Below are 26,435 nucleotides of genomic sequence, written 5' to 3' on the forward strand. Positions count from 1 at the left end.
AGGGCAAACATACATGCCCAATGAAATAGTTCTCTTAAGAAGAAAAATTCAGAGGTCACTGAAAGAAATCTTCAACTATTGGTTCTGAACTTACAAAAAATACAAAGTAAAGGATAAATGGTCCAAAATACTGTCAGCTCCAATAGAGTTTAATCTCAGACATGCTCTAATCTGAAAATATCAATCAATATCACAAACTCAATCAAAAAGCAAACGCTTCCTCCCCCATTTTGCCCAAAGTTCAACAATCATACACTGTAGAAGATCTGTAGAGATAAACATTTCTCCAACAGAAGCTTCAATACACGAGAATGCAGTCTCAAGACATGCTATGTTTTCAGCATGTCACGTGGCTTTCACTCTGTCCTTTCTGTGGTAATTGTTTTTCCACCTACACATACTGCTAAATGCAGGAGCTCTTTGTGAGATTTTCAAAAGGCACTTGTGGGAAAATTACTACCTGTGAGGAAATGTCCCAGTGCTTATGTGACTGTAAAAGTAATAATTTTTCACGTGGTTGTGTATATATCTGCCATATCCCAATATACAGCATATTGATACTGGAAAAATATTGTGATACTGATTTCAACATTTGAGCCCTCCCTATATTCGTCTGTCATTGTGCCTTCAGTGTCTTTATGTATACCACTACATGCTCAAAAATGCACAGTTACCTGCGATCATGTCGTCCACAGTGCTCATCTTGAGCAGCACCTGCTGGATGAGGCCGACCTCGGTGCTGGTCTGCAGGTTGCGCACGCTCTTGCGGAGGATGGCGGTGAACATGCTCCAGATCTCAGCCTGGCACGTCACTTCGCAGTGAGACAGCAACTCCACCATGCAGCCGATGCTCTCCGCCTCCTGGATGATGAAGTTCATCTCCAGGTCAAACTCGCCGCCCACCAGCTGTAGGAGGGTGAGGGTGAAGGAGAGGGAGGAGGAGGAGGAGGAGGAGGAAGACAGGAAGGGGAGAAGGGCCGTGGTTTGGGAGGCAGGAAGGGGCAGGGAACCAATGTTAAGGGAGGTGGATAGTGGAAGTGTTAGGATGCGGGACAGGAAAAAGAGGGGAAAGGGTGATGAAGCAAGTGGGAGGAGAAAGAGAACAACAGAAAATGATATAGTGAGGCATTTAACCTTTTGTCTGTAGGAGAGGTAAGCCTGGCTTCTGATGGATGCTGATTGTGGTTTGGAAAGCATTTCTTCTGCCGAAGGCCGCACATATTGCAACAAATAAATGCCCTTCATCTTCATCTCCTCCTCTGCTCCCTCTCTAATGTGAGGAGCACAGCACTCTCATCTATGAACTACAATCACTCTCAAAATACAGCAGGCATAAAAATGGTCCCCTCTACTGCCATACATAACCATGCAAGCACACACAGATGCACACACACACACACACACACACACACACACACACACAGATTAATACACATTTCAGTCCCTGTCCTCTTGGATAGCATTAGTCAGAGGACACCATACTTTAAAAATCGAGTGCAAATGTTCTGTCTCTTAATGGCTGGTGCACTATAATTACTTGTGATAGTACAGCCATCATATCTCTGTGCCTCATATGCACACACACACTCATGTACCACATGAACACAATCATACCCATGCAGTTCATCCTCAGCATACTACACGATCCAGAAAATGGTAGCCATGGCAACCAACAAGCTAAGAGAGCACACTGAGGTTATTAAATCAGATGGAACAGGCACACGCAATAGGTTATGAGAAGGTAGTAGATGAAAAAGATTACAACCAGAAGTGAAGAATAGGATAAACATGACTGTGACTATGGTCTTTGCACAGGCACAGAGAATGAAAATAATGGACAGTCAGTATGTTTCACAATAAATGAAAAGGAGAGACTAGTCCCCTGCTATATAAGAAGTGAGGGTCAAGGGTCAATTTGCATCGAGTCAAAAATGAAAACTGAATCTGCGTTGCGTTCAATGAAGGGTTTATTCTCAATAATTCTTTCTGCATGTGGTTAAACTACCTTTAAACAAAAAAACTATTCTAAGTAGGGCTGGGAATTAATTCAATATTTTTGTATGTGCACTATCAGTTAACTTGTATCTTAATGAGATGATCATGCTTGATCATGAGCATGAATGTTTACGTTTTACAAAACCGTGCTGTAATTGTAGTTGTAATTAAAAAATAAAATCAAAGTTTTTTTTACATGTGTGGCAAGTTTTTTTTTATAATTTATTGCATAGTAGAGGAACACATTGCTGGCTTGAACATCAACTGCTGAACCTTCTCCATCCACTGATGAAGACCATGAGACGTGGTTGAAAGCTCTGGAAAAAGCTAGTAATTACCTTGAGTTGAGAATATTTAGTCAAATCAATTTAGCAAATTTATATATGATATTGCCCTCATTTGCTACATTGTGATATATATTACGTATAATTGTCATGATATTCATTTCATGCCTTTTAGAAATTTAAAGTGAAACTTTTGAAATAAGAAATAACACATTCTTCATCTGACAAATGAAAAGTTGAATTTATAAGCAATTAAATGCACCCCTGCTAAATTTGAATACACTCAGGGGTTTTGCTGCTACAACATCTCTTTGTCTGGTATGGCCTGTAGCTTATGGAGGCTAGTGTAAGCTAATGTAGCAAACTTTAGCTAACTAAATTTCTCATTCAGTTCACTGACAATGACTCTTTTCCACTTGTTCTACTGCAACAGTAGGTTTTAACATTTAGCATTATCCCACAATTGTTAGTTAAAGGTCCAGTGTGTAACATTTAGGAGGAGCTATTGGCAGAAATGGAATATAATATTAAGTATGTTTTAAAATAATAAGAATCGATATGTTTTCATTACCTTAGAATAAGCCGTTTTTATCTACATAGGGAGCTAGTCAACCTTCCACGGAAGTCGCCATGTTGCACTGCCATGTTTCTACAGTAGCCCAGAATGTACAAACCAAATACTGGCTCTAGATAGGGCTCTAAGTTTCGCGGCCACCATAGTTTCTCCTACATGCTTGGAAGGGGAGGGTGATGCAAGCAGTATTCAAATGGTTGCAAACTGCAATTTCACCACTAGATGCCACTAAATCCTACACACTGGACCTTCAAGTCAAGTTAATAAAGTGTTTCCATCTACCTATTTTTATGCACAGTTTCAATTTGTGCATTAAAAGAACAAAGTGGAAACCAGAACTATCACAAAAAATGTTTTACACTTCGCTGAGGTAGAAAAGTTGATGTACCAAAAAACAATATCTGATGAAGTTAATGTGGCTTTATAAAATAAATCATGATGTACATGAAGTATGTGACTTATATGTCACTCAAGCTCCCGTTCCACTGAAAAGACTAAAGGTAGTGACAGTGAAACATCAGATATGTGTGAACCAATACGACTGTAACGTTCCACAAATTACTACATAAAATAAATGCCATATTTCCTTCACGTTTTCCACATGGTTTTCCACTGTTTGAGGTTCAACTGGAAATGTTATTTCCTTGCGCCCTCTTCTTCAGCATTGGATTAATGACACCCAATTGGAGATTTAGCACCACCAGCTGTTTATCTTCATGTGCTCAACTCCTAATATTCGCATTACAGTTGGATGGAATTGGAATTTTCTGAAAATTTGGTTAAATTTGAGCAATATTTGGATGGAAACCTAACTATTGTCTTGTTTTAAAGAAACTCCAGATGTTTGGATTTAATTCAAATAAACCTGACCCCAGGCATAATGGATGTTGGAGCACCTTGCAAAAAAACAAGATTGAGGGCAAAGGATGGCCTCTTTGATATGGCCATTTATAATATTAACATTAAATGGAACATTAGCTGCAGCAATCATTAGCAACACCAGCATTCGTTACATGTTGGCCCATCGACAGACTTGGTCTCAGCCCCAGTGAGACCTTTAATATTAAGGGTTAGGCCTTGTAAGCCATGGCTCCTTTCTTGCCTTAAGTTTCACTAATGTCACCTTGGGATTGATCAGGTTTTAAATTTAGGGCTCTGTCGTTACAACAACTCCTATTCAAGTGTACAATCTCCTTGTTCTTCTACCCGCTTCTCATCCCTTCCCTCTCTTCGGACAAACTAACTGCCTCTCATTTCTCACTCGCATTCTGTCTCTTTCTCTCTCCTCTAACTCAGTGGAGTGAATTGATCCAGTACACTCTGCGAACGCACTAGCACAGATTAGAGAGGACCCCTTAACAAGCCATGGAATAAAAGGAGAAAGAATTCATTCATCCCACATCGAATTTTCCCCTCTCTCTGAGGTTCCCAATTATAGAGCTCGCTGGGGACCACTGCGTCCTACAACATCTACATAACCCGCCAGTCTGAAGATGCTCGATATACCACACAACAGAAGCTTAAGGGGAGACAGCGCAGATAGTCATTGTAGAAACTCGCTCGCAGATATGCAGCAAGTTGAACACGGAAACATATGCATCCCCAGAGGATACCTACACATGTACAGCACGAGCATAATCTCTCTATGCTCACACTTCCCACCCGTGTACAGAACATCACAGCAAGATGAGTGGGGTGATGCAAACAACGGCAACAAATTGGGTGTTGTGACCAACAATACAGAGAAAAAGGAGGGTGAGGGGGGAGTAAAACAAGAAGTGCCCAGATAATTATTATCTATCCTCAGCAGAAGTAACATCTGGAAAGGCGACTAAAACCTGGGTGACACTGCCAAGAGCCGCCTGGACCAAGAACATCAGATGACACGAAAAGGGAAGGACAGTCAGACAGAGAGAGATGGAAAAAAGAAATAGTGTGGGAGAAAATATTCTTCAATATAAGAATGCTCACATCAAATATATGTTCTCCAATTCATGCGGCTTCCATAAAAATGATAGATACTTCAGCATTTCCTGTGCCGATTATTTGCTCGAGTAGGGATTTTAATTGATGTATAAATAAACATGATCACAAGCAGCTTGAGCACACTTGAGCGCACTCAAGCACCATCATCATCGCCACCATGCACACAAACAAAAGATTACTAATTCGTTTTATGAGGGAACATGCTTCTTTTGCATAAACACACCCCACCCTGTGTGTCCACGATGTCAGTTCCCACCCCTCGTCTTTGCTTCAGAAACCTACTGGAAAAAGTTCTCACAAAAGGGATGAGTAGTCACATCAATGAGCACGCACAAAAGGCCTCTACTACCCCAACATGTACCCTGGTGGTTAAAAGACACACACACATGAACAGGGACCCACATTATGCCACACACCTCAGGATAAAGGGGCTTGACAGTGCCACCCCCTCTGTTCTCTGAGGCAATGTGAGCACTGACCTTACTGTCTTCTTGTCTCAACTCGTCGGGGACATTTGTTTTGGCAGCATTGACAAAATGATTGCTCGCCATATGTACCGCTCATGTTCCATTCACAAAAAAATAAAAATCACCAGTAAGGAAATCAGCGGGTGAGTCACACAAACTGTCGTCAAGCAGTTGCTAAGGAAATGACAACCTCTTTCCCACGATCGATGTTCAAGGGGGGGTTATGAACATTTGACAGAAAAACTTGAGGCTGGATTTTGTTTGTGCTGATGCATATGAATGTGTACTGTATATAGAATATGCAGTTGTGCTCACACTGAACATAAACAAAACACATTCAAGACAGTACAATATTGAAATATAATGTTCCCCTTGTGTTATGACTGGAAAGAAAACTTAATTTCTTGCTTCAGAGCATGTTATGCTTAACCTTGAAACACTTTCAGTAACATTCTGAAATGTAAGACTATCTCCCACTGAACTTATCACTGATGACTAATCTCCACATAATGTGGAGTATTTATGGGTTTGAGAGTCTGTCTGTTTGCCAGACACCACTCTCGCACTTTTTCACTCTCTGATTGTAGTTATTATGAAAAGTTTGTTTCTAAAAATGCCTCATTTCGTGTGAAGTATCAGTTCTTCACACTTATGTGTTACCTTTCCTCCCTGTTCCCACATTTCTAATTCTGCCATGAACAGCTTTGCAGTGCTGCTCTTTCAGACCCTGATGGAAGCTGGTCCTCAGCTTGGCATCACTCTGGCTGTGTCAGGGAGGTGGGAGTTTGTGGAGGGCGGGGGTCAGTGCCAGGACCGTCTTCACACCACAAAGAGCTTATATGAGCAGCCACCTCAACCAGCCAAAACCAGCTCTCATAAGAGGTTGGTAAAACAAACACTTCTTCTGTCCAGCTGACCCTTTCTCACCAGCCACACTGCTCAGAAACAGCCCTGAGTTGCTCCAAGGGCAATGGGCCTTTTTCACTGAAGACATTTTGACATGTCACAATGGGAATGGCACAGGTGCAAGTAGTAAAATGAATTCTATTTAGCTGCTTCAGTTGCAGGGTCCTAGTATTGTGCATGCTGTCTCACTGTCACAATTTATTGGGACACATAAATAGAAAAGAGCCACCGTTAATGTTATTAGTAACATCTGTGAAAATAGGCCTATTCTACATTTTGTTATCCCAACAAGTCTTCATACCTAAACAACAAAATAGGTTATTTGTCATTGTCTTCAAAAATGACCTATACAGCTGTAATAAAAATTATTCATGTGAGCGTTTTATTATCTGCCACCTCAAATGCAGTTAAACTTGCAATAACTTTTTGGGTTTTTTTTTGGCCATTTGGGGGCAGCGGAAACCAGCTATAAACACAATACTGACATATCATCACCTTTTAAGTTGATATAGCCAACTTGTGAGAAAACAACTTACACATCCAACAGTTACAGAACAACATTATCATTCATCTGGAGTCGTGTTTCTGTCCACCTGATGAATAATGTAAGTCCAGTGATCACTCTCTTTTAGCTCTTTTTTTGGTCTCTACCAACTCCCACGGGTTATATCTGGCTCTTTAGCTGCTAAATGCTGCACTATGTTCACCAGCTAGTTGCTAAATTTTACTGTGCTGAGCTGGTAGTGTATAGTAGATCTTTTTCACTGAAACTATCTGCCTGCCGCAGCCAAAAACAACGCTATAAAAGTGGTGAGAGTGAACCAAAGCAGTATAGCCATACAGCCATACAGTTAAACAATAAGCTGAAACTCACTATAAAGCTTTGCAAAGCTGAGGGGAGCTGCAGATTCAGGTGATAATTCTTTGTAGGTTCACTAAGAACACTCTCACCTTCTCTCTAAGAGGTTTTGCAGCACTATAGCAGCGTCACACTACTTGAGGACAGTGATTAACTTGTAAGACCACAAGAGGTCTCTTGTCAAAAATAATGTAAACACTGGTTATTTTCAGCATTTGAATGAACAACCATTGCTGACGTTTTTCTGGTGAGAACAGTCTCTTTTATCCTATATGGCTGAAAAAGTAAAGCAATTCATTGGGACTGTTAGAAATGAGCATTCGGCTCCCTCGGGTCTGCCCATGCTAAAAATATAGCCATGTAGACTTTATATTTTTACAAATACTATGTTTATTTTGTACCAGAAAGGGGGTGTTTACCAGGTAACTGGTCAAGTTACATAAACATTTTACACCTTAAAAAGGAAAGGAAAAGCACAGGTGTTACTAATAACATTAACAACGGCTCAGTTATATTCAAGAGTCCCAGTAAGCCGGGACAGTGAGCCAACACGCACAATAGCAGGACCCTGAAACTGAAGCAGCTTTTTATTATTAACAGCTGTGCTTTTCCTACTGTGACACAGTAAAAGTCTTCAGTGAAAAAGGCCTATTTCTCACACTGAAACACAGGTTATCTCACAGGTCTCTCTATGACAGACAATTTTGCCATAGGCTAAAATAAATGTTTTATCATTGGTTCTCTACAATGTATGAGCTCCCAGTTTTCAAAATGACCCACCTATTTATTTTTGTTTTTTGTTTCTATTTCCTTTTATTTATACTGCTGGTTTTAACCTCATTAGTTTTAGCCTTTAAACACCATTTTCCTGGTCGTATTCTGAAAGGTGCTGCATTAATTAAAATTATCATTATTTAACTGAAAACGATCTCTCACAGACCCACCAATAGCCTATTATGTAGTGCTGTGATGGCACATCAAACGAGCCATTACACTGGCTGATTACTATGACTGACTGTTGAATACTGGATGACTCTCAAGGCCAAAGCTGGCAAAAGAGGCACCTGTTGCTCATTACGGCTGTCAGAGATGACAGGTCAGAGAGGCGAGTGGACGGTCAATAGCCACCTCCTCTGCCTCTGCACATTCAATTGAGCCTTTGGAGCTGGCATCATCAATATGCAACTTCAAAGCCCTTGGGAGTGCGTTGGAGAGGTGCGGGCATGTGTATGTGTTTGTTTGGTGTGGTTGTGTGTGTGGCTCATTACTCATTTGTGTCCCCTGAGTGAGCCGCGGCCATTCAGTCCCTTTGTGCACTGAGCGAGTGAGGAGACGAGAGGCCCATCTAGACATGAGATCACAGATTATACACTTAACGCTTCGCCAAGAGGGCTCAATGGAGCGGAGGAGAGCAAAATTGAAGGAGAGTGAGGAAAAAAAACAGGGAATGAGAGAGGGAGAAAAACAAACAAGAGAATGAATGGTGCGAACTGCAAAGGGGCAGGAGCAAGCAGATTGGACAGAAGAGAAAACAGTGATGAGAAAGTGTATGTTTGAGAGAGCGAACCGGAGCGACAGCGGCTGAATGCTATTGTGCTTTCTTATCAGGGTGGTAGAGAAATTTTATTGCCCACAGCCTTACAATGTGCAGTGGAGGGTTTAGTGCTTCGATGATGACCATAGCAAATCTCTAAAAAGATATGGATTACGCTGGGGCTAAACCGGCCACTAAACACTAAATAATCTACATTCTGTTTTCTGCATGACCTAATTTTTTGTAAACAGCATTGATAAGAGCAGCAGTTAATTTTATCACTGGCTCAGATTCATATTTGGGATAAATTTCTCATAATCTTGGTTTTCCAAGGCTTTAGGCTGAGGATCTGGCTTTAAAAACAAGGGTGACAAGAATATTTAGAGCAAAAAAATATATTGTTATAGTGAGAGAGTGAGACATTATTTTGGATTTTTGCTTTCCTTTGTTTAATACCATTGTTAATTGTTATTATCTTGGGCTAAAAAAATTATCAGGAGATAAATGGATAATAACAAAAAAGGGTTAGTTGGAGCCCTAGGTTAGTAACTCTGGAAAACTGTTGTAAACGTAAGTGTGTTACAAAGTAGGAAAGCAGTAAAGGAAAGAAAAGGTTGTGGATAAGGAGTTGAAATTGAAAAGGGCAGTGTATGTGTCTCTGTCTCCCCCTCTGTGATTGTGATCAACAATGACATGTTGACTGATTGTAGCCTCCAGACACAGAGGACGGAGGGGGGCGCCCCCTGGACTGCATTTCCCATGGGCCTTTGTACCAGTCTCTGCAGAGATAGCAGATGGGACGAGACACAGCCCCCACTCATGAAACCCTGTTCAGAGAAACAATGTCACAATCACACAGTCAGCACACACACATGCATGCACGAGTCAGCAAAATAAAAATGATCAGCCATGAGTGTATGGGATATCTAAGAGATGTTATGCATGAAGTGTAGGGCTTTTACTTTACAGGAAGAGAGGGAGAGGGAAGTCAAGTACACTGCAGACATCATCAGAGAAGAACAAGGTTTCAACACACACTGCAAAAATACTCCAATGATTACGTAAATCCACACTGGGGATATAAGGGTGGTTTAGGCCAGCAAAAGCAAGGCAGATTTGTGTGTGTGTGTGTGTGTGTGTGTGTGTGTGTGGTAGTGGTGAGAGTCAATAATATGTCATAAAATATATCAGAACATCATAAGGAATCTTTGATGTAGACTGCAAGTGCTTCTCACCACCATAAAAACTCCAAAAGTATGGATAGTAGCATTTCCAGCATATGCAGCATTATGGGTGGATCCATACTGCATGCTAAGTTACATTATGGATGGGTGATGAATTAATCAGAGTAAATTCAAAACACTATTTCTGAACAATGCTCAAATGTTAATGAAGGATGAGTCTCGATTTTATGTCATATTGTGGGTGAATGTGTAATTCTCTTTTCGAGTCACAACATTAACATAAAGTGACATAGGCACATGTCTTGAGCCAGATACACTACAAAACAACTGTGATGATACAGATCCCTTAAGGCAGTTAAGTCTCCTCTGTGATTTAGCAAAATCTGACAATAAGCAAACCACTGTGCAATGTAAGATTTGCAGGAAGTCTGCCATAACTACAATGACTTGTACTGCACATGTACAGTATGTCTGGATGATGCAAAATATACCAAACTGCTTAGTATTTTTAGTCAAGTTAGCGGTGGGGCTCTGGCAATAGTAATGTCGGTCCACCATTTTGGTCCAGATTGAAATATCTAAACAACTATTTGATGAGTCACCATGAAATATGGCACAGCCGTTCATAGTCCCTTAGATGTTGAATCCTACTGACTTTAATGATCCCCTGAGTTTTCATCTAGTGCCACCAACAGATTGACATTTCAGTTTGTCCAACACTTCAACCTCAGCTGTACTTTGGGTTTAGTGCTAATTAGCATGTTAGCATGCTAACATACTAAACTAAGATCTTGGTGAACATGGTAAAAAAAAAACTGCTAAACATCAGTATGTTAGCATTGTCATTGTGAGCAGTTAGCATGTCGACCTTAGCATTTAGCTCAAAGCAATGCTGTGCCTCAGTACAGCCTCACAGAGCTGCTAGCATGGTTATCTCTCTTGGACTCTTGGCCTTATTTTGTAATTAAGTGCCTACATATGTTGGAAATATGTTTGGGGGGGTTTATTTGGGAAAACCAAAAAAGAAATCCTTGTTTGAAAAATAATTACAATACATTTCAGGCCATGTGTAGGTTGCATCATATGTGTAAGAAAAAACTAATGGATCATGGGAAACTGAGTCTCGATGATTGGAGTGAGACTGATGGGTCTGTATAGCACCTCCTTTTATCTTCCCCCTACAAAACGCGGGTGTGTACACCAGGCTTTTATTAACCACCGTCAGAAGACAAAAACCACCCAGAGAGTTTCAAACTGCCAATATAAATCAGAACAAGCCACACAACATTCACGTTGCATTTTTTTATACACACATTGCATTTTACCAGAAGGAGAGTGCAGATGGCAGTTTATTACGATCTGATACGTCAGCCACATACAGCAGCTCTATGCAGCAACCACACTTCCTTCTTTGACATCAACACTGTTCTCATTCCTTTCACTTCTCTTTCACACATTAGCCATCCAATCACAGCGCAAATACAGAGAAAATAAGCTGGCCTAAAGGTTTGGTTTAGAGTGGTTATCCACTGTACTCTCGGATCAGGATTAGTATTTTTTTCATTTACGATTTTGTTTCTTTGTTCCCTTAATAAGTAGCCTACAGACCAAATTTTGGGTAGAAAATAACTACAAGCAACTATGGTGCAATGTATGAATATTTGTGTTTTGCATTAATACATCATAGTTGGCAATCATATATTTATTCATACATTTTATAAAAGCTCTTGAGGAAAGTTTATAAACTAAATAGGGACTAAATTGCAGATTGTAAGGCATTGGTGAGAAATTCTAAATTGAACATTTGATGTCAAATAGAGCCAGAGGATGTGCTAAAAATGAGTTTTATGTATTAGCCCTAATGCACTGAATTGAAAATTAGCTATTCGGGTCTGCACCATTTCATGGCTTATTTTAACATATGGGGATAAGTCATGTATGCATAAACACGGTGGTCCATGGGCAAAGAAGGCTTGTTTCCAATCAGTTAGTGTGATCCTATCAAGGGAACTGTGCTGGGAAGATGACACATTCCAATCAAGCAACTGTTATCACTAATTTAGCAAGCAATTTAACAAGTGTACATTTCACAGTTCCATTAGATTAAAACATAGGCATTTGTGTTCTCAGTTCCAAGAGCTGTACCCTGGGCACATTTTCCACAAAAATAACCATGAATGTGCCTCTGTACATACATCAAAGAAAAGCAAAGCTATTGAGTGTTCCCATGTATTGGCTTGTCAGTTTCTATTAACACTGCCAGAAACCAGAGAGGGAGAGCTGCATAAAAGAGGAGTGAGAGAAGGTGAGATAAGACAGTAATACCTGCTGAGATCTGTCTTTATGAAAGCCTCTAGAAAGTATCCAGCTCACTGCAGACCAGTTCAGTGTGCCTTTTCCCGCCTCCAACATCTGACTCAAAGCTTGTCAAGTGCAAGCCTAAAACATACTGTACACACACATACAGACAAATGCGCACCAACACGCGCACACACTTGACAAACTCAGCCAAAACACACACATACTCAGTGTTCAAAGGGCAACAGCCTTTTTAACAATTTATTGCAACAAGTCTTGTAGGTCTTAGTCATTCACACATACACTCTCACTCAGTTCGTCACTAACACGCTCATACATGCTCCCAACAGCTGCAGCAGCAATTCACATGAATGACACCATGAGTTTCCATAAAAAGAGGGCGAGATAGAGGAAGCACAAGAAAACTGGAGGGATACAGAGAATCTTCCCAAAATAATCCAATAATAATGAGGCGCCATTTCATTAGCATATCAGTAGCTTGTCAAAAAAAAAATGTAGTTTTTAAAAAGTCTGTTTACTGGAGTGGGAGGCGAAGGAGCTTTACAAAGAGCAGAGAAGAAAAAGAGAACAGAGGAAAGGCAAAGAGGAAGAGATCAAGAGAGGAAAGGGAGATGGGAGCAAGAAAGTCAGGTCAGTCGTCACAACAGGGCAGAAATGAAATGCGCAGCAACAGTCATGGTGTGAATGTTTGCTGGGGAAAGCAGAGAGAAATGACAGATAAAGAGAGCAGACAGAGAAATACAGCAGAGTCTTTTCAGCACGACGGACAGCTCCTGCGCTCTCTGCTGACAGATACACTACGGAGAGAAGCTACAGTAGACATCCTTCACTTGGGCTTCAAAACTCATTGACAAACAGCTGAAACTGCAAGCGTACTAATTGCTGTATTAATACGGTCAATATTTTCAAGGACTGAAAGCCTGTGACAGCAAAATATGACTCTGACATGAAATCCAAAGCTGTGAGGGCTCCACTGTTTGTACGCGCCGCAGCACAACAGAACCATACTGTTCACAGCTGATGTTCTCAGAAAAAAATCCAGGTCAGAAACACATGCATGCACATACACACTACAGGGAATGAGGAATCGCAGCCAAGCGATCACAACTCTGACTTCATCCAACTGCAGTTTAAAATTACTGCCACCTGATTGGCCAAAGAGGCTTAGTAACGGATCTAGCAATAAGCCTTGTCACATGTTATTGGGCAACAAAAATTTTTTTTTTCCTTTTTGTCTTACAGAATACTACACGTGATACTCTCTCACACACACGTTATTACAGACATTGTTCACAGATTCGCAACTAGATAATCATTGGCATCAGAACATCAGTTTGACATAAAATACTGCAGTCAAAAGGTGTTCAGACAGATAACATTCATACTGTAATCTTTTATAGAGTGTCAAGAGTGAATACATCAGTCAACTACAAATGCAAAAAATAATAATAATAATTATGCTACCAAATAAACAAATATGACCATGCACAGATAGTTTGTTCAAAGTTTGGCATTATACCACAAAAAGGTTGTGTTTTTGCCTTTGTCTGTTTGTCTGTCAGTAGGACATCTAAAAGAAACAGATTTCTATTAAATTTGTGTGCCAAAAAACTATTAGATTTTGGTGGATTTGGATTTTCTGCCATTTTTTTTAACCATGAGGGGGTTAAACTTGAATTTAAATGTATATTCCCTGCAACAACAAAAAAACAATTTAGCATTTCAATTTAGTGATGGAAAGTATGTGCTTGAGACTAAGAGTGTTGGAGAATTGCTTAGAATCATGGCTCCCAGCTAAAATAATAATCCACCACGCTTTCTCATGAATAAATTTACATCCTTCTTTATACAACACAATACCAATTCAAGCTATATCCTTTTCAATTGAGTTTTTGCAGTTCATCCAATGTCATCCAGTGTTAGTCAGGAAAAGAAGACAATAGGAAAGACTAACAGAATAAACATACAAAGCATAGGACACTTAGTAGTGGTAGCCACTATGGTTTTTTCAGATAACAGGAAAACCTTTACCATACCAGACCAGAAACTGTTGTGAGATAATTGTTAAAACCTTGAGACTTGGGGTTTAATAGAAAAGGACTAAAGGCAACTTCTCTCACCAGGGGACAAAGAGGTCCAGAGGAGAGGAGAGCAATATCTAAAGTGCCAAGGCAGAGAGAGAGAAGAAGAAGATAGAGCAAAGAGAAAAACTAAGAGGCGGGGAGAAAAATAGCATCAAGGAGAGGTGGTGATTGAGAGGGCACCGTAGAAAGGTCATCATGAAACAAATGACATGCTATTGAATCCTACCACACACACACAGAGCAGAAAGAATGCATAAGTTGAATGGTGAGGTGTAGGAGGGGGCTGTTACGGTGTTGTCTTTTAGGGTTTTTTTTTTTGCCCTTTTCTTACTTTTTTACTTTTACAGATTCTGTCGAGGACAAGAGGCAACTCAATTTTCCTCTCTTCATTTTTCAGACAGGCAGTAACAAGAGCATCCTTGTGTGTTATGTCATGGGAGCCTCGGAAGGAAGGACTCAAGGCTGAGATTTGGTACTTTAACAAGGCCTTCCCGCCCCGTCTCCTGACTCCACTCAAATGTGCTCATTTTAAAGAAGCTGACAGGAAGTGAAGTCCTACAGGGCATCGTACATGTTGCTTACACCTCACGGGGCTTATCAGAGATGAAAAAAGAGACAAGAGAGGGTAACAGAGTTACAAGTCCCTATGAACTCCTTATTCTTCCTGTGCACCGACAAGGAATGAGTAATCAGAGCTACAAAATTGTGGTATATTAATTGTCTGGTGTATCAAGTGTGTGTTAATTGATCAAAATTTTGTCTACTGGATGAAAATACAAATGTTTCCTATTCGTTCATGACTGACAACTGCCTTTTCATTGAATGTCATGAGTGTGTGTCCGTCTGCCTGTGAGATGACGCAGGTGCAGACTAGCTGATGCTAAGTTCAAAGGTCAGCAGATAAGCCCTGCAGACCTAACTCAGGCCAGGCTGGTGGCAATTCAGGATCACTAATCTGTTTGTTTGGTTTGGTTTGAGTGTATGTGCTGTAGCAGATAGGAAGTGCGCATGTAAGTACTCGCACAAACGTACACACACACACACACACACACACACAACTGTGCACGCATTCAACATCCGCTGAAACAATGGAGAGTACTGTTCCATTGAGCCACAGCTGATGGAGGATAAGAGAGGCTAGCAAGCAGCTCCAGCGAGTCTCAGTAATCCATCATCATAAGACAGGGTCGGGAATGACACACACACATGCACAAACACACACACACACAAAGTCAGGTTGGAAGGGTTAGTGGAGCATGATATACTGTATGTTATTGTGCTAAAGGACCACACACAGTGCACTCACATACTGTACAAACAAGATAATCAGAAGTCAAGTTAGACAACCAGATAATGTAATTCTGAGCAGAAGAAACACACAGAAACCCATAATGCTAAAGCCAAGCTTGGCTCTCAGCATATTATTATTTTAAACACTAAAAGAAAACAGTTTTTAATTAAAAGTTTGGTCCAGAGAATCAGCACGAACTTCAACTGTTTCTCTGCCATGGTGTTTCTGTGCTACAGGCCTGTCAGTACATCAGCTTTACTTCAGACTTGTCCTCCGCAGTGGACAGTGGTGAAGACGTGCTGTTTGAAGCTCATGTTGTTTGAAGTACAGCGGAAACAGCAGTAACAGTGTGGCAGTTGTCAGAAGCTTGTGCTTTTGGAAGTAAAAACTTGAAAGGGAACCATTTGAAGTTTGCATTTGAGTTGATCAACTACGATTCAAATCTTTTGCATATTATGACCAATGCTAAATTCTAACATAAACCATATTTTTCACATCAGCTCCTTCTGTTTTTATACTGGGAAGTTTGCCTTATTTGCATGCCCTTAGGGGATCTACTAGATTAATACTTTATCTCACAGCTTTCATTACGATGGAATAGTTTACAAACAGTGCCATAATCCTGGAGGATTTTTGTATGGATACTAATGGATAACTAATAGATATGAGTAAGCTAAGTAAGACTTTAAAACTTCGCTGCAACTGCAATGAAGTACGAAACTTTAAATGATGAGAATGAGTTAAGTTTCAAATGCTTCACATCCGCAACAAATATGTATTATTCATAAGGTAGATGAGTGACTGAAATACAGATTCCTGATCACATGATGTTTCATTTTCATTAGCTTTCATTAGTTTGTGAAGTCATCCAAGTTAAATGGCCCAATGCAGCTGCCATTCAATTGGGTAACAGTGGCCAATATTGTAGACTCCAGTTCCAGTCTAATTCCATTGAAATAATATTAAATTTCCAAATAACACAAATTACTACAATAGTATTATAACGTACTTACATACACACAGTTTAAATACAGAGTGTAATCAACACACTTCCTCGGACTGCCGAGATGAGGCTGTCAAATGTCAAATTCACTCACAAAAAACAATTTCCCGTCAAAAGGTCATATCAACACAAAATCCATTCTTAAATATCACAGGCCATTGCCGCATGCACTCACAGCCTTGAGAGCTCACACTCTCTTCCTCGAGAAGGCAAACACTTGGTAAAGAAAATAAACATTTGGTTTCAAAAGGAGATTAAGATTTTTTTTTTTTTAAACTTTTGAGTGCTTTTGCGTTTGTCTAAAATAATATCAGGAGGAGAAACGACTCTGGGGATGGAGTAGGAGGGTGAGTGTGTCAATTCTGAAAAACAAATACAGACAGTTCATAAATCATAAATATTAAGTTTAGAGGCAAAAAATCCCAGTGCAAATCCAGTCCCCTAGGTAAGCAACACAATAATGTCTAAAGCCACTGGTATCAAGTGAAAAAAATACAAATAATAACAGTGCATGATCCATAACAGCAACGGCAAATTAGTCAAACATTTAGTTCACTGAGAATTAACTATAATTTCCATATGTGACCCCTGTGGTAACATGAACAAACACAGACTCTAAGCAAGACCCTTTTGGATCCATACATTAGCTTGATTATACGATTGTGCTTCTCTGCATTCAAATTCTGTATTCCACCCTAATAGTTTTCCTGGAACCAGAGCCTGAATGTAGCGGGGGGCAGGGTGAGGGTCGAGGAAGGGAGGGGAGCAGCGTGATGGAGGGAGTGGGTGAGTGAGGTGGAGAGAAGGGTAATACAGTGAGTCACCACGGCCAGGTGTTAGCTGCAGCACCTCGTCCACCTCCACCTACCAGCATTTCTGAGTGTGAAAGTGCTCGCAAAAGGGGTGAGGCAAAACCTGGCATGGTGCTAAAGGGCATCAATCCTAGCAATCCTGATAGCAGTACATGTAACTTCTAGGGATGGGTCAAAGTAATTTACTATTTGATTATCTGCTTTGTGTCGCTTTGCTCACAATCACCAACATTTGTGAATAATGACATAGACCTGTTATTTCATTATTCATTTATCCCCCTACTGATCATTCAAACATAAAAGTACAAACACATCCCTTGTAACTTCAATACCAGAACAAAACTGTTATTTTTTATTTCTGCATCAAAAAAAAGCTTATTGCAATAGCCTAACTGCTTTCTTATAATTGTTGGCATCAATTCTCCAGGTAAAAAAAATTAAAAGAAAGTGTGAATTTTGATGTATCTATTTAATTTCTTCACTGGCCTTCTTGACTAAAGGTTTTCTAAACTGCTTTAAGTAATTTTTTTTGCCATGCTGACGGCGTCGCTCTAGGGCAGGGCTATTCAATTGGGCCAGATTTTAAAACCAGGAAATGTAAATGGGCCAAACATTTTCAGTTTTTGGTAATGACAAATTTTAAACAAATGCAAATGAATGTAATAAATAATAGCAGGCGTTTGGAGAGGGCAGTAAAATAAACAAATACTTGCCAGTCCAGGCAGGGTGATGGTTTTCATTGTCAAATTTACATTTCAGGGTTGACAGAGACATATTTTCTATAGAGCACTTCCCTATTTGACACTGTCAATAGCCGGATGTTTTGAAAAGCTACTAAGCGTGGTCGGAACTCACCTGAGAAAACATTGATTTGTGAAAGATATGATTGGCAGTGTCACTACATCCGTAAACATCCTGCCCGATCAGGACTGCGCATGTGCAACTCTCAACAGAGATGAGAAGGAAGCGAGATGGCTCACTCGTTAGCTATTTCCATAATATATATAACTTATATACATAATATATATATATATACATATACATATAAGTTTTATTTTGTCATACATCAGATTTATGTATGCTGGGTCACTCAGTGGTTGCTTCTGGGCCGGATGTGGCCCGCAGGCCGCCAACTGAATAGGCCTTCTCTAGGGCAATGTCAGTCTGTTGGTCTGTTGGTCGGTCCACAGCTTTGGTCTTAATTTATGGATCTTAACTACTGGATGGATAGCCATCAAATTTGATACAGATATCCGTGGTGCCCAGAGGATGGATCCTAATGACTTTGGTGAGGCCATGAATTTCTCTCTGGCGCCACCAGCAAGTTTACATATGTGGTTTTGTTAGAAATGTCTCAACAATTATTGGATAGATTGTCATGACATTTGGTACAGACATTCATTTCCCACTAAGGAGGATTTGTAATACTTTTGATTATTGCCTGACTTTTCCTCTAGTGCCATAATCAGGTCAAAAGTTCAATTTGTCCAAAAACTTACTACTACAATACTACTTATGACCAAATACTTGCAAAACTAATGACATTCCTATCAGCTTCAACTGGACTTAGTCATAGTGAGCATGTTCGCATGCTGACGTTAGGATTTAGTTCAAAGCACCACAGTGCCTGACAGCCCAACAAAGCTGCTAGCATTGCTGTAGACGCTTAGCCTTGTTGATATTTAAACAGTGCAGCTTTCTTCTCTTGCATGATGTAGTGCTTTACTGGTTGCCACTATTATTCCTCTGCATGCTGTCACTATCTGCTTTGGTGGATATGGAGTGTTTCTCTAACATTTTTCCTTACTTAGCAAGAGATAAAGGTGTAGCGACTTGTGAACATGTTTGTTTTTCCTTCCACTGGTAAGTATTTATCTCACGACCCAATCAGCAGTTACTTAGTAACAGATGTAGTTACTGGATGAAAGTACAAATACTAGTAGTATACTATGTAAGATTTAATATAGTGGCAGTGGCACTACTGAACGACAGTCAGACAGTCTGCCCTCATACAGAATGTGATTGTTAAATAAAGTCTCAGTAGATTAAGATACTGTTCTTATTTCCCTTTCTGACATGGAACAGAGCACACAGACCTGACTTTATTGTGTGTGCTAAAACCAATGCTGCTGCGGTGCTAGCCAGGCAGTATCACTTCCACACAAAAGGAATACAATAAAGGAGCATATTGTTCCACTGTCAGGTCTGTTTAACTAGTTCTCTTTGGAGTGTATAAAATATTACCAAGGTCTTTCTCTTATCAAGCTGTGCTGTATTATGAAAAACCCCTGTCTGAAAGCTCAAAAATCCGTGTTGAACCCTCCCCTTCATCTACAGCTTGCTTTCATCACTGAATTGGATTTATTAGATAAAATCCTTTAGGGATCGTAGCTCTAATCTGCATTCACTAGATAAAGTGTATTTCATGGGAAGAACATGCAATCCTGATACATTGTTCACAGTGCAGAATACAGATGGAAGTAATAAGAAACTAAAGTAGAAAATGTTTTGGTTTGATTGTGAGTGTAGATCTACTAACCAGGTTTTAAATGACTTGATACTGACACTGTTTTTCATGTTGCAGGGATGTATGGGCATGGCAGGGAGATGTTACATGTCTAAGGTATAAAATAACATTAGGAGTAGTTCTTGAATACTGAAGTTACACTCACACAAACACACACCAACTACAGAGTTTGCTATAATCAACCTTCGGCCACTGCAGTATGCAGCATGATGAATAGCTACACAGTTAGCTATACTTCACAGTAAAGCAGCTGTGTGTGTGTGTGTGTGTGTGTGTGTGTGTGTGTGTGTGTGTGTGTGTGTGTGTGTGTGTGTGTGTGTGTGTGTGTGTGGAGCCAAGGGAGAGAGGCGAAGTAGGCCAGCATGAATATAAAATCACCCCTGCCAGGCAATGATGTGGGCTACAAGAAGGAAGGGAGCAGTGTGTGTGTGTGTGTGTGTGTGTGTGTGTGTGTGTGTGTGTGTGTGTGTGCTGCCAGAGAAAATGTGCAAATGAAGATGTAGGAGAATAAAGCAAGGGTTTGTAGGAACACTCCTTTATCAACTCTCTGGGATGTTGGGGGCACACACACACACACTCACCGGAGCCCAAACACCAGGTAATTCAAACAAAGCAGCTTGTTATAATGTGAAGATTAATGCATTGTAGGGGTGCCAGACTGAAACACACACATGTACATGCAAACAGATGCACACATAGCAACAAAACCATGTTTCAACTGTGTTGTTGATCCAAATTAGCCATATGAAGATTCCATAGAAATTACACCCACAACCCCCTCCCAACAAACACACACACAGATGTTGCACACATTTTAGAAGGACAGAAAAAAACACAAAAGAGCCAGACACAATAGCATTAACCAGGCAGACACAATAGTGTGGAAACAAGGAGCATAGAGGAAGAAAACAAGCATATAATTCTTGTAGCCTTTATATGAATATTAGTGCAGACATTAATAATTTCTTAGGCCTAGTACAATAAAAGGAAATTCATAAAATAACACTTTGATAGCCAATTTATACATTTTAGTTATTTATTGAGTAAAATAACAATGACCAGCTGGTTACAGTTTAACGAATTCAAAGACACACTTGTTAGTCTTTGGTTCATATCATTATATAATGAGTACTTTAAGTGTTCAACGTTAGACAAAGTAAACACTTTCCACACAAGCATTACTTTGGGCTCTAGTGACATTTTTGTTTTATTACATTTTATTGGGTATTTTTTTATTAGGACTCAATATTTTAGGTTTTTGTTTCAAAGAACAATCTAGGAATTTATCTGCATTGATTTTTGGATATATTAACCCTGGGAAAATAGGACATAAAACAGTAATATTTCAAAGGTCCAGGTGAAAAATCACTTGCAGGTGAAAAAATACTGTCACCATTTATAGTTTTCTTTTTTTTTTAATGACTGGAATGCTGGTTCATCTGAAGCATGATTGACAACTCTTTGAACCCCATGTGTTTCTTTACTTTCTATTAGTTGAAGTATATTCTAATCAGTCCTCATCACCAGAGGACCTTAACTGTGCTAAACGGCATCATCTTGCAGAAGGCTATATGAGTTTAAATTGATTTAGACTCCTCCTATTAAAATATCCAGGTATTTTTCTATGTAAATTAACAAAACCTAAACCAATGAGTATAATTCTTACAAATGTAATTTAAAAATAATTAAGACTGATAATGAAATCCCTGCGATTGAAAACGAAAGCCCTGAAGAATATAGCAAACAGGGGTGTGAATGTTTGGTTTAATAGTGATTAAATTTATATTTCAGTAGTTCGCAAAGAGCACATACTTTGCATATGAAATTCATGTTTAATTCATAATATCTACTCTTGTAGCAGATCAATGCAATTTATTTATAACAGATTTCTGACGTCTGATGGCGATTTCTGCGTCAATGCAAACTGAATTGTTACAGCACGATTAGAAACGATTTTAGAAAATACTTTGCATGTCAAAGCGGTCAGAAATACAATACAGCATATTTATATGACAATTTAGAGCTTCAAAAAGCCATTGCAGCTACTGTACTTCTCAGTTCTACGATTTATTTCTGTCACTGTCTTCAGAAATGACAAATAAAGAATCCTGGAAATAAATACTTAGAACTGAAATAGTAAAAGATCCCTCCTCATCTCCACTCCCTCTACACAGCTTCTCCTTTCCTCAATGGGCCTAAGTCCATTTTGTCATCTCCCTCCGTCCTTCTCCTCAACTCTACATCCACATTTACAAAAGAATAGCTACAGTAGGTAAGAAGAGATGGCAGACATATAGTTAACAGGAAATAGTCTCCCTACAGGCCTTCTGAGCTCGGAATGTGGCAAAGATGAGTGGAACTAGAAAGTGAGTGTGGACAAGAAACCAGCGAGGAATTGCACTGCAGACAGCTCCATTACCTCCTCACAATAGGGATCATCCACATTCATCCACCAGCCGCTTCAGCCGACCAGAGAGTCAGGGAGTGAGGGACGAGATTACACCAGAGGGTTAGGGAGATGGATGTGCTTAGAGGAGATAAAGAATGGAGAGATAGAGGAAGCGACGGAGAAGTAACAAAAGGTGTTGTTAAGCAAGGATGGGACATTTTTTTCCTGTGTTCTCCCCATTCCCAGACGGTGCCCTCACCAGAAATCTGACATGGATTACCTCTGGAAAAATCCCAGCGTCCTAACGAAAGGATGAGGAAGAATTTAAAGAAGTGGAGCAGAATTGAGGCGCTCTAAGACACGGAGAGGTGAACGGTTTAGCCTGGATGCTTAACACCTTATACTTCCACACACACATACAAATCAGACCGGGAAGACTTAAACACGAATCGTGTTACAATTCACTGCAAAAGAAAAAAGGAAATTATAATGAAACCGGGAAGAATCAGCATTACACCTTAAAAACATTAATTTGGCTCTGAAGCTGATAATTATGGAGAAGCTTGCTAGTAAGAGGATTTGGGAGCGACAGGGTTTGTCGTTTAGGGGACAACTTAACATTTTGATTTTTAATGGGTTATTTTTCTGTCGCCAGATATTTGTCACAAAGTGGAAATGGTTTCTAGATTTGTCTAGCATGCCTCAGAGCGTGGAAGCTATAACTGCAACCCTCGCTTTCACAGAGGGACACTAACCATGCTAACAAGCCAATAGAGGCTAAATCCCACAATGTGACAAGTGACTGATGATGAAAAATGGCCAATTAAAACTCAAAATGTCAAGCTATATCTAACAGGCTTTGTGCTTTATACAAAAAGTGTGCAGGCTCTCTTGTTTACTCAGGTCCATGGCACTCCTACTGTATTTCACTCCTCTATCACCAGGAGCACATGAGAGGGAAGAGCAGTGATACACACAGCGTGATGAGGCTCCACAGGGGGTCCAGAACTCATCAGACCCCACACAGAACAAAATACAGCTGGACCTATGTTTCACTCAAGAAGAAAAGAGCACCTGAAGGACAATCACAGACTTTTCAATTTTCCTTCTGAAACACCCTGAATCCTTCCCATCATTTCTCTTCCTATAGTTTACCATCATTCTCCCACTATCACTTTTTCTACAGTAGAGATGAGCATCCTCCCCACATCATCTTTTTCCACCTCACTTTCATGCTCTCTGTCTCTCGCCTGCTCAGGACAACCCAACTGTGTGATAGATAGCCAAGTCATTCATGACCTTGCAGTGGAAGCCACACCCTCTGTCCTCCACCTCTTCGACAGCACGTATATATATGTGTATATACGTGTGTGAAAGAGAGGGATAAACACGCATGGATTGTGTGTGTCCATGCAGTTAAAGTGGCAGGTCACCTCGTATAAAAACACTTTCACTTGTTTTTTTGTTCCTTGGGTCAGCACTGGCACAGTTGTCACCGTTAGCTAACGCTGCTCACTGGCTGTTGCCCCCAGGCACAAACTGACTAAGCTTCTCTGCAGCATTATGGCAGCTAATCTTTCCCAAAAATAACCCTCAACATCATCTCACAGAGGCCTGCAAAACACTTGGTGAAGAAAAACAAAATGTGCATCCTCTTTCTGAGACATTTTTGTGTTGAAATTTCAGGGTTTCTCCAGATGCTTTTCTTCTCTTTGCTGCAGCATTAGCCTGAGGCTAATGTTCCCTCCCCTTTGTGAAGACAGGATACACCAGCACTTCTGCTCTACAGAAATTAATTCAGAAGGTAACTAATGTTACATTTAGAGCTGAAACGATTAGTCTATTAATCGATTACTTGATCAACAGAAAAATAATCTGCAACTATTTTGATAATCGGTTAGTTGCAAGAATGCCAACAGCTGCTCAATTGTGGAGATATGCTGCTTTTTTGTCTTATGTGACAGTAAACTGAATATCTTTGGGTTTCAGTGTGTTAGTTGGATAAAACAAGACATCTGAAGGTGTCACATTGGGTGTTAAGAAATTGTGATAGACAATATTTACTATTTTCTGCTATTTTATAGACTAAATGATCAATCGAGACAGTAGTTGGCAGATTAATCAACAATGAAAATAATGCAGTCCTAATTACATGGTTTTCTGACTGTTAAAGCTGTTTTATTTGTTGTTTTTCCTATTGAATGGAGAATTGCTAATAGGGAATCCATGTGCATACAATAAAAAGGGTTACATGTAGCATTTGAAAATAAATATATATAACAATAATAGTATAGTAGGGACAAATGAGACCACTGCTGAGCTCATTGTCAACCTCGACTGGCCTCTACACTATTTAAAAAATGAAAAGTGAAATCAGTTGAGTCACTTCACTGCAAAAGGCAACACTGCCTGGACATAAACCAGGAAGAATGCCACTGCAGCTCCAATACAAAGAGAGATAAAGGCAAATACCTATAGTAACAATATGTTTATCAAAATGCATGAAAAGCAACACAAGCACATGATAAAACGAGCAACAGCCTCTTTGCATAATAACAGTTATTAGAGTGGTCCTAATTCAGAAACACTGATGGCAGAGCTAGTGTGATATAGAACCTGTCATCTTGACCCATGTCCCATAACTGGAAAACCTAAAAAGAATATGTTACAAAACTGCTAATTTCAAATAAACGTCTATTGTATTGATGCAATATCATTTTCCACACACACTAGCAAGGTCACACAGTATTTATTAGACTATTTAAGTCTATTTGTGGGATGTTTTTTATGAGAGTCATCTGCATGGCTGTGTGAGCACACAATGACGCATTGTTATTCTCCTGCATGGCCATGCAAGCAGATTACAATGCTGCAGGGAAATAGTTAGCCTCTGCCCTCAGTGTGCAGCCACAGGGCAAACTTGGAAAACAGTTCAATTAAACTGAATTTTGTACTGGTGTTTCAAACCACCTCAGGGTAAAATAGCATGTCACATAATATGTTCTGAAATTTGGTGACCTATTCCTTTAGAAATCTGTGCAGTATAAATCAGCACGCCAATGTCACTGCACTCCAGATAGAGGGGCAAGCAGTGCTGAACACATGACATGATGATTGTGCCGCTGTGTGTCTGTATTTGTGTCCATATGTCAACATATGAACATTTGAGTGAGTGCATATGTATTTTGGGGTGTTTTGTGCGCATGTCAAACACGTTGTGCTGTGCTGACTCTGACTCTGCTGGCTGTGGACTCGGTATCAGGTGGCCTTGGTGATTGTGGAGTGTATGGGCATGAATAATGAGGCATTTGCTAACAGAGACTCAGTGGGACCGCTAAAGGGGCTCAGGTGGGGATTGACACTGCCAGAAGATATTGCATCCGACGAAGAAGGAAGGTGAAGGAGAGAATGACAAGTAAAGAATGGGCATGGAGACCAAGAGTGAGCCAGAGTGTGTCACCAATCTTTTTCTATGCCAGACAAACACGCTGTTTTGATCCCAAAAAAAACATTACCGCTAGATAAAGCTGTCTATAAATAAGCACAGCTGGTGCTGTACCCAGGCAAGACTGACAGTACTGCCTGTAGATGCATTTGAAAAATACCTCAAATAAAGAATAGATATGACAGTACAGTTCTGATAGATTACATGACAACCCTCTTCCTTCTGTCAGCAGACATTCCTCCTCACCTGGCTTCCTCCAATATCCAACATCACAACATGTCAAAGCAAATAACCACATGGAAGTGGCTGACCATTAACTAGACAAATTTGAGGTTTCAATCCACAGAACCACAACCAGTGAATGGGTCCATCACCACACCATGAAGTAACCTGTCCTGTAAAGTTTCATCTATAATTGTGGTCCACCAAGCTTTTTTGGCCTATGACCACACGTAAAGCACAGCTGAACGTGTCTATGGGTTATGACCAGCTCAGTCAAAAAGAGATTTTGTTGCCCTATTTTATCTGAATAATTTTTAGGGGCTTGAACGTGTAAAACTATTCAGTAAAAAAGCAAATATTAGAGCAACATCTGAAGAAATAAGCATTTTTCTGCTCCCGTTCATCTCATGACCCCTCAGATTTATCTCGCAACACCTACATCTACTGTACAATACCCAAAACGTCGTACATAAACGTAACATGCGGTATGCTTCCGTGGTGGACTCACTGAATGGTTTGATTAGTATGAAAATTATGTGAATCATATGCTACGG

The 26,435-nt window shown here is 40.0% G+C and overlaps 1 protein-coding gene across 23 annotated transcripts in view; it reads right to left on the bottom strand.

Annotated features, from left to right (window-relative positions):
- nbeaa (neurobeachin a) overlaps positions 1-26,435 on the bottom strand; it is a 93,202-nt gene that overhangs the window by 63,219 nt on the left and 3,548 nt on the right. For all 23 annotated transcript variants that reach the window (XM_044223857.1, XM_044223853.1, XM_044223833.1 and 20 more), the window contains exon 2: positions 675-906. In XM_044223857.1, the coding sequence (XP_044079792.1) occupies positions 675-906 (232 nt within the window). The remainder of the gene's footprint in view (positions 1-674; positions 907-26,435) is intronic.

The sequence above is a fragment of the Siniperca chuatsi genome, linkage group LG14 (genome assembly GCF_020085105.1).
Source record: "Siniperca chuatsi isolate FFG_IHB_CAS linkage group LG14, ASM2008510v1, whole genome shotgun sequence".
In the NCBI taxonomy this organism is placed as follows: Eukaryota; Metazoa; Chordata; class Actinopteri; order Centrarchiformes; family Sinipercidae; genus Siniperca; species Siniperca chuatsi.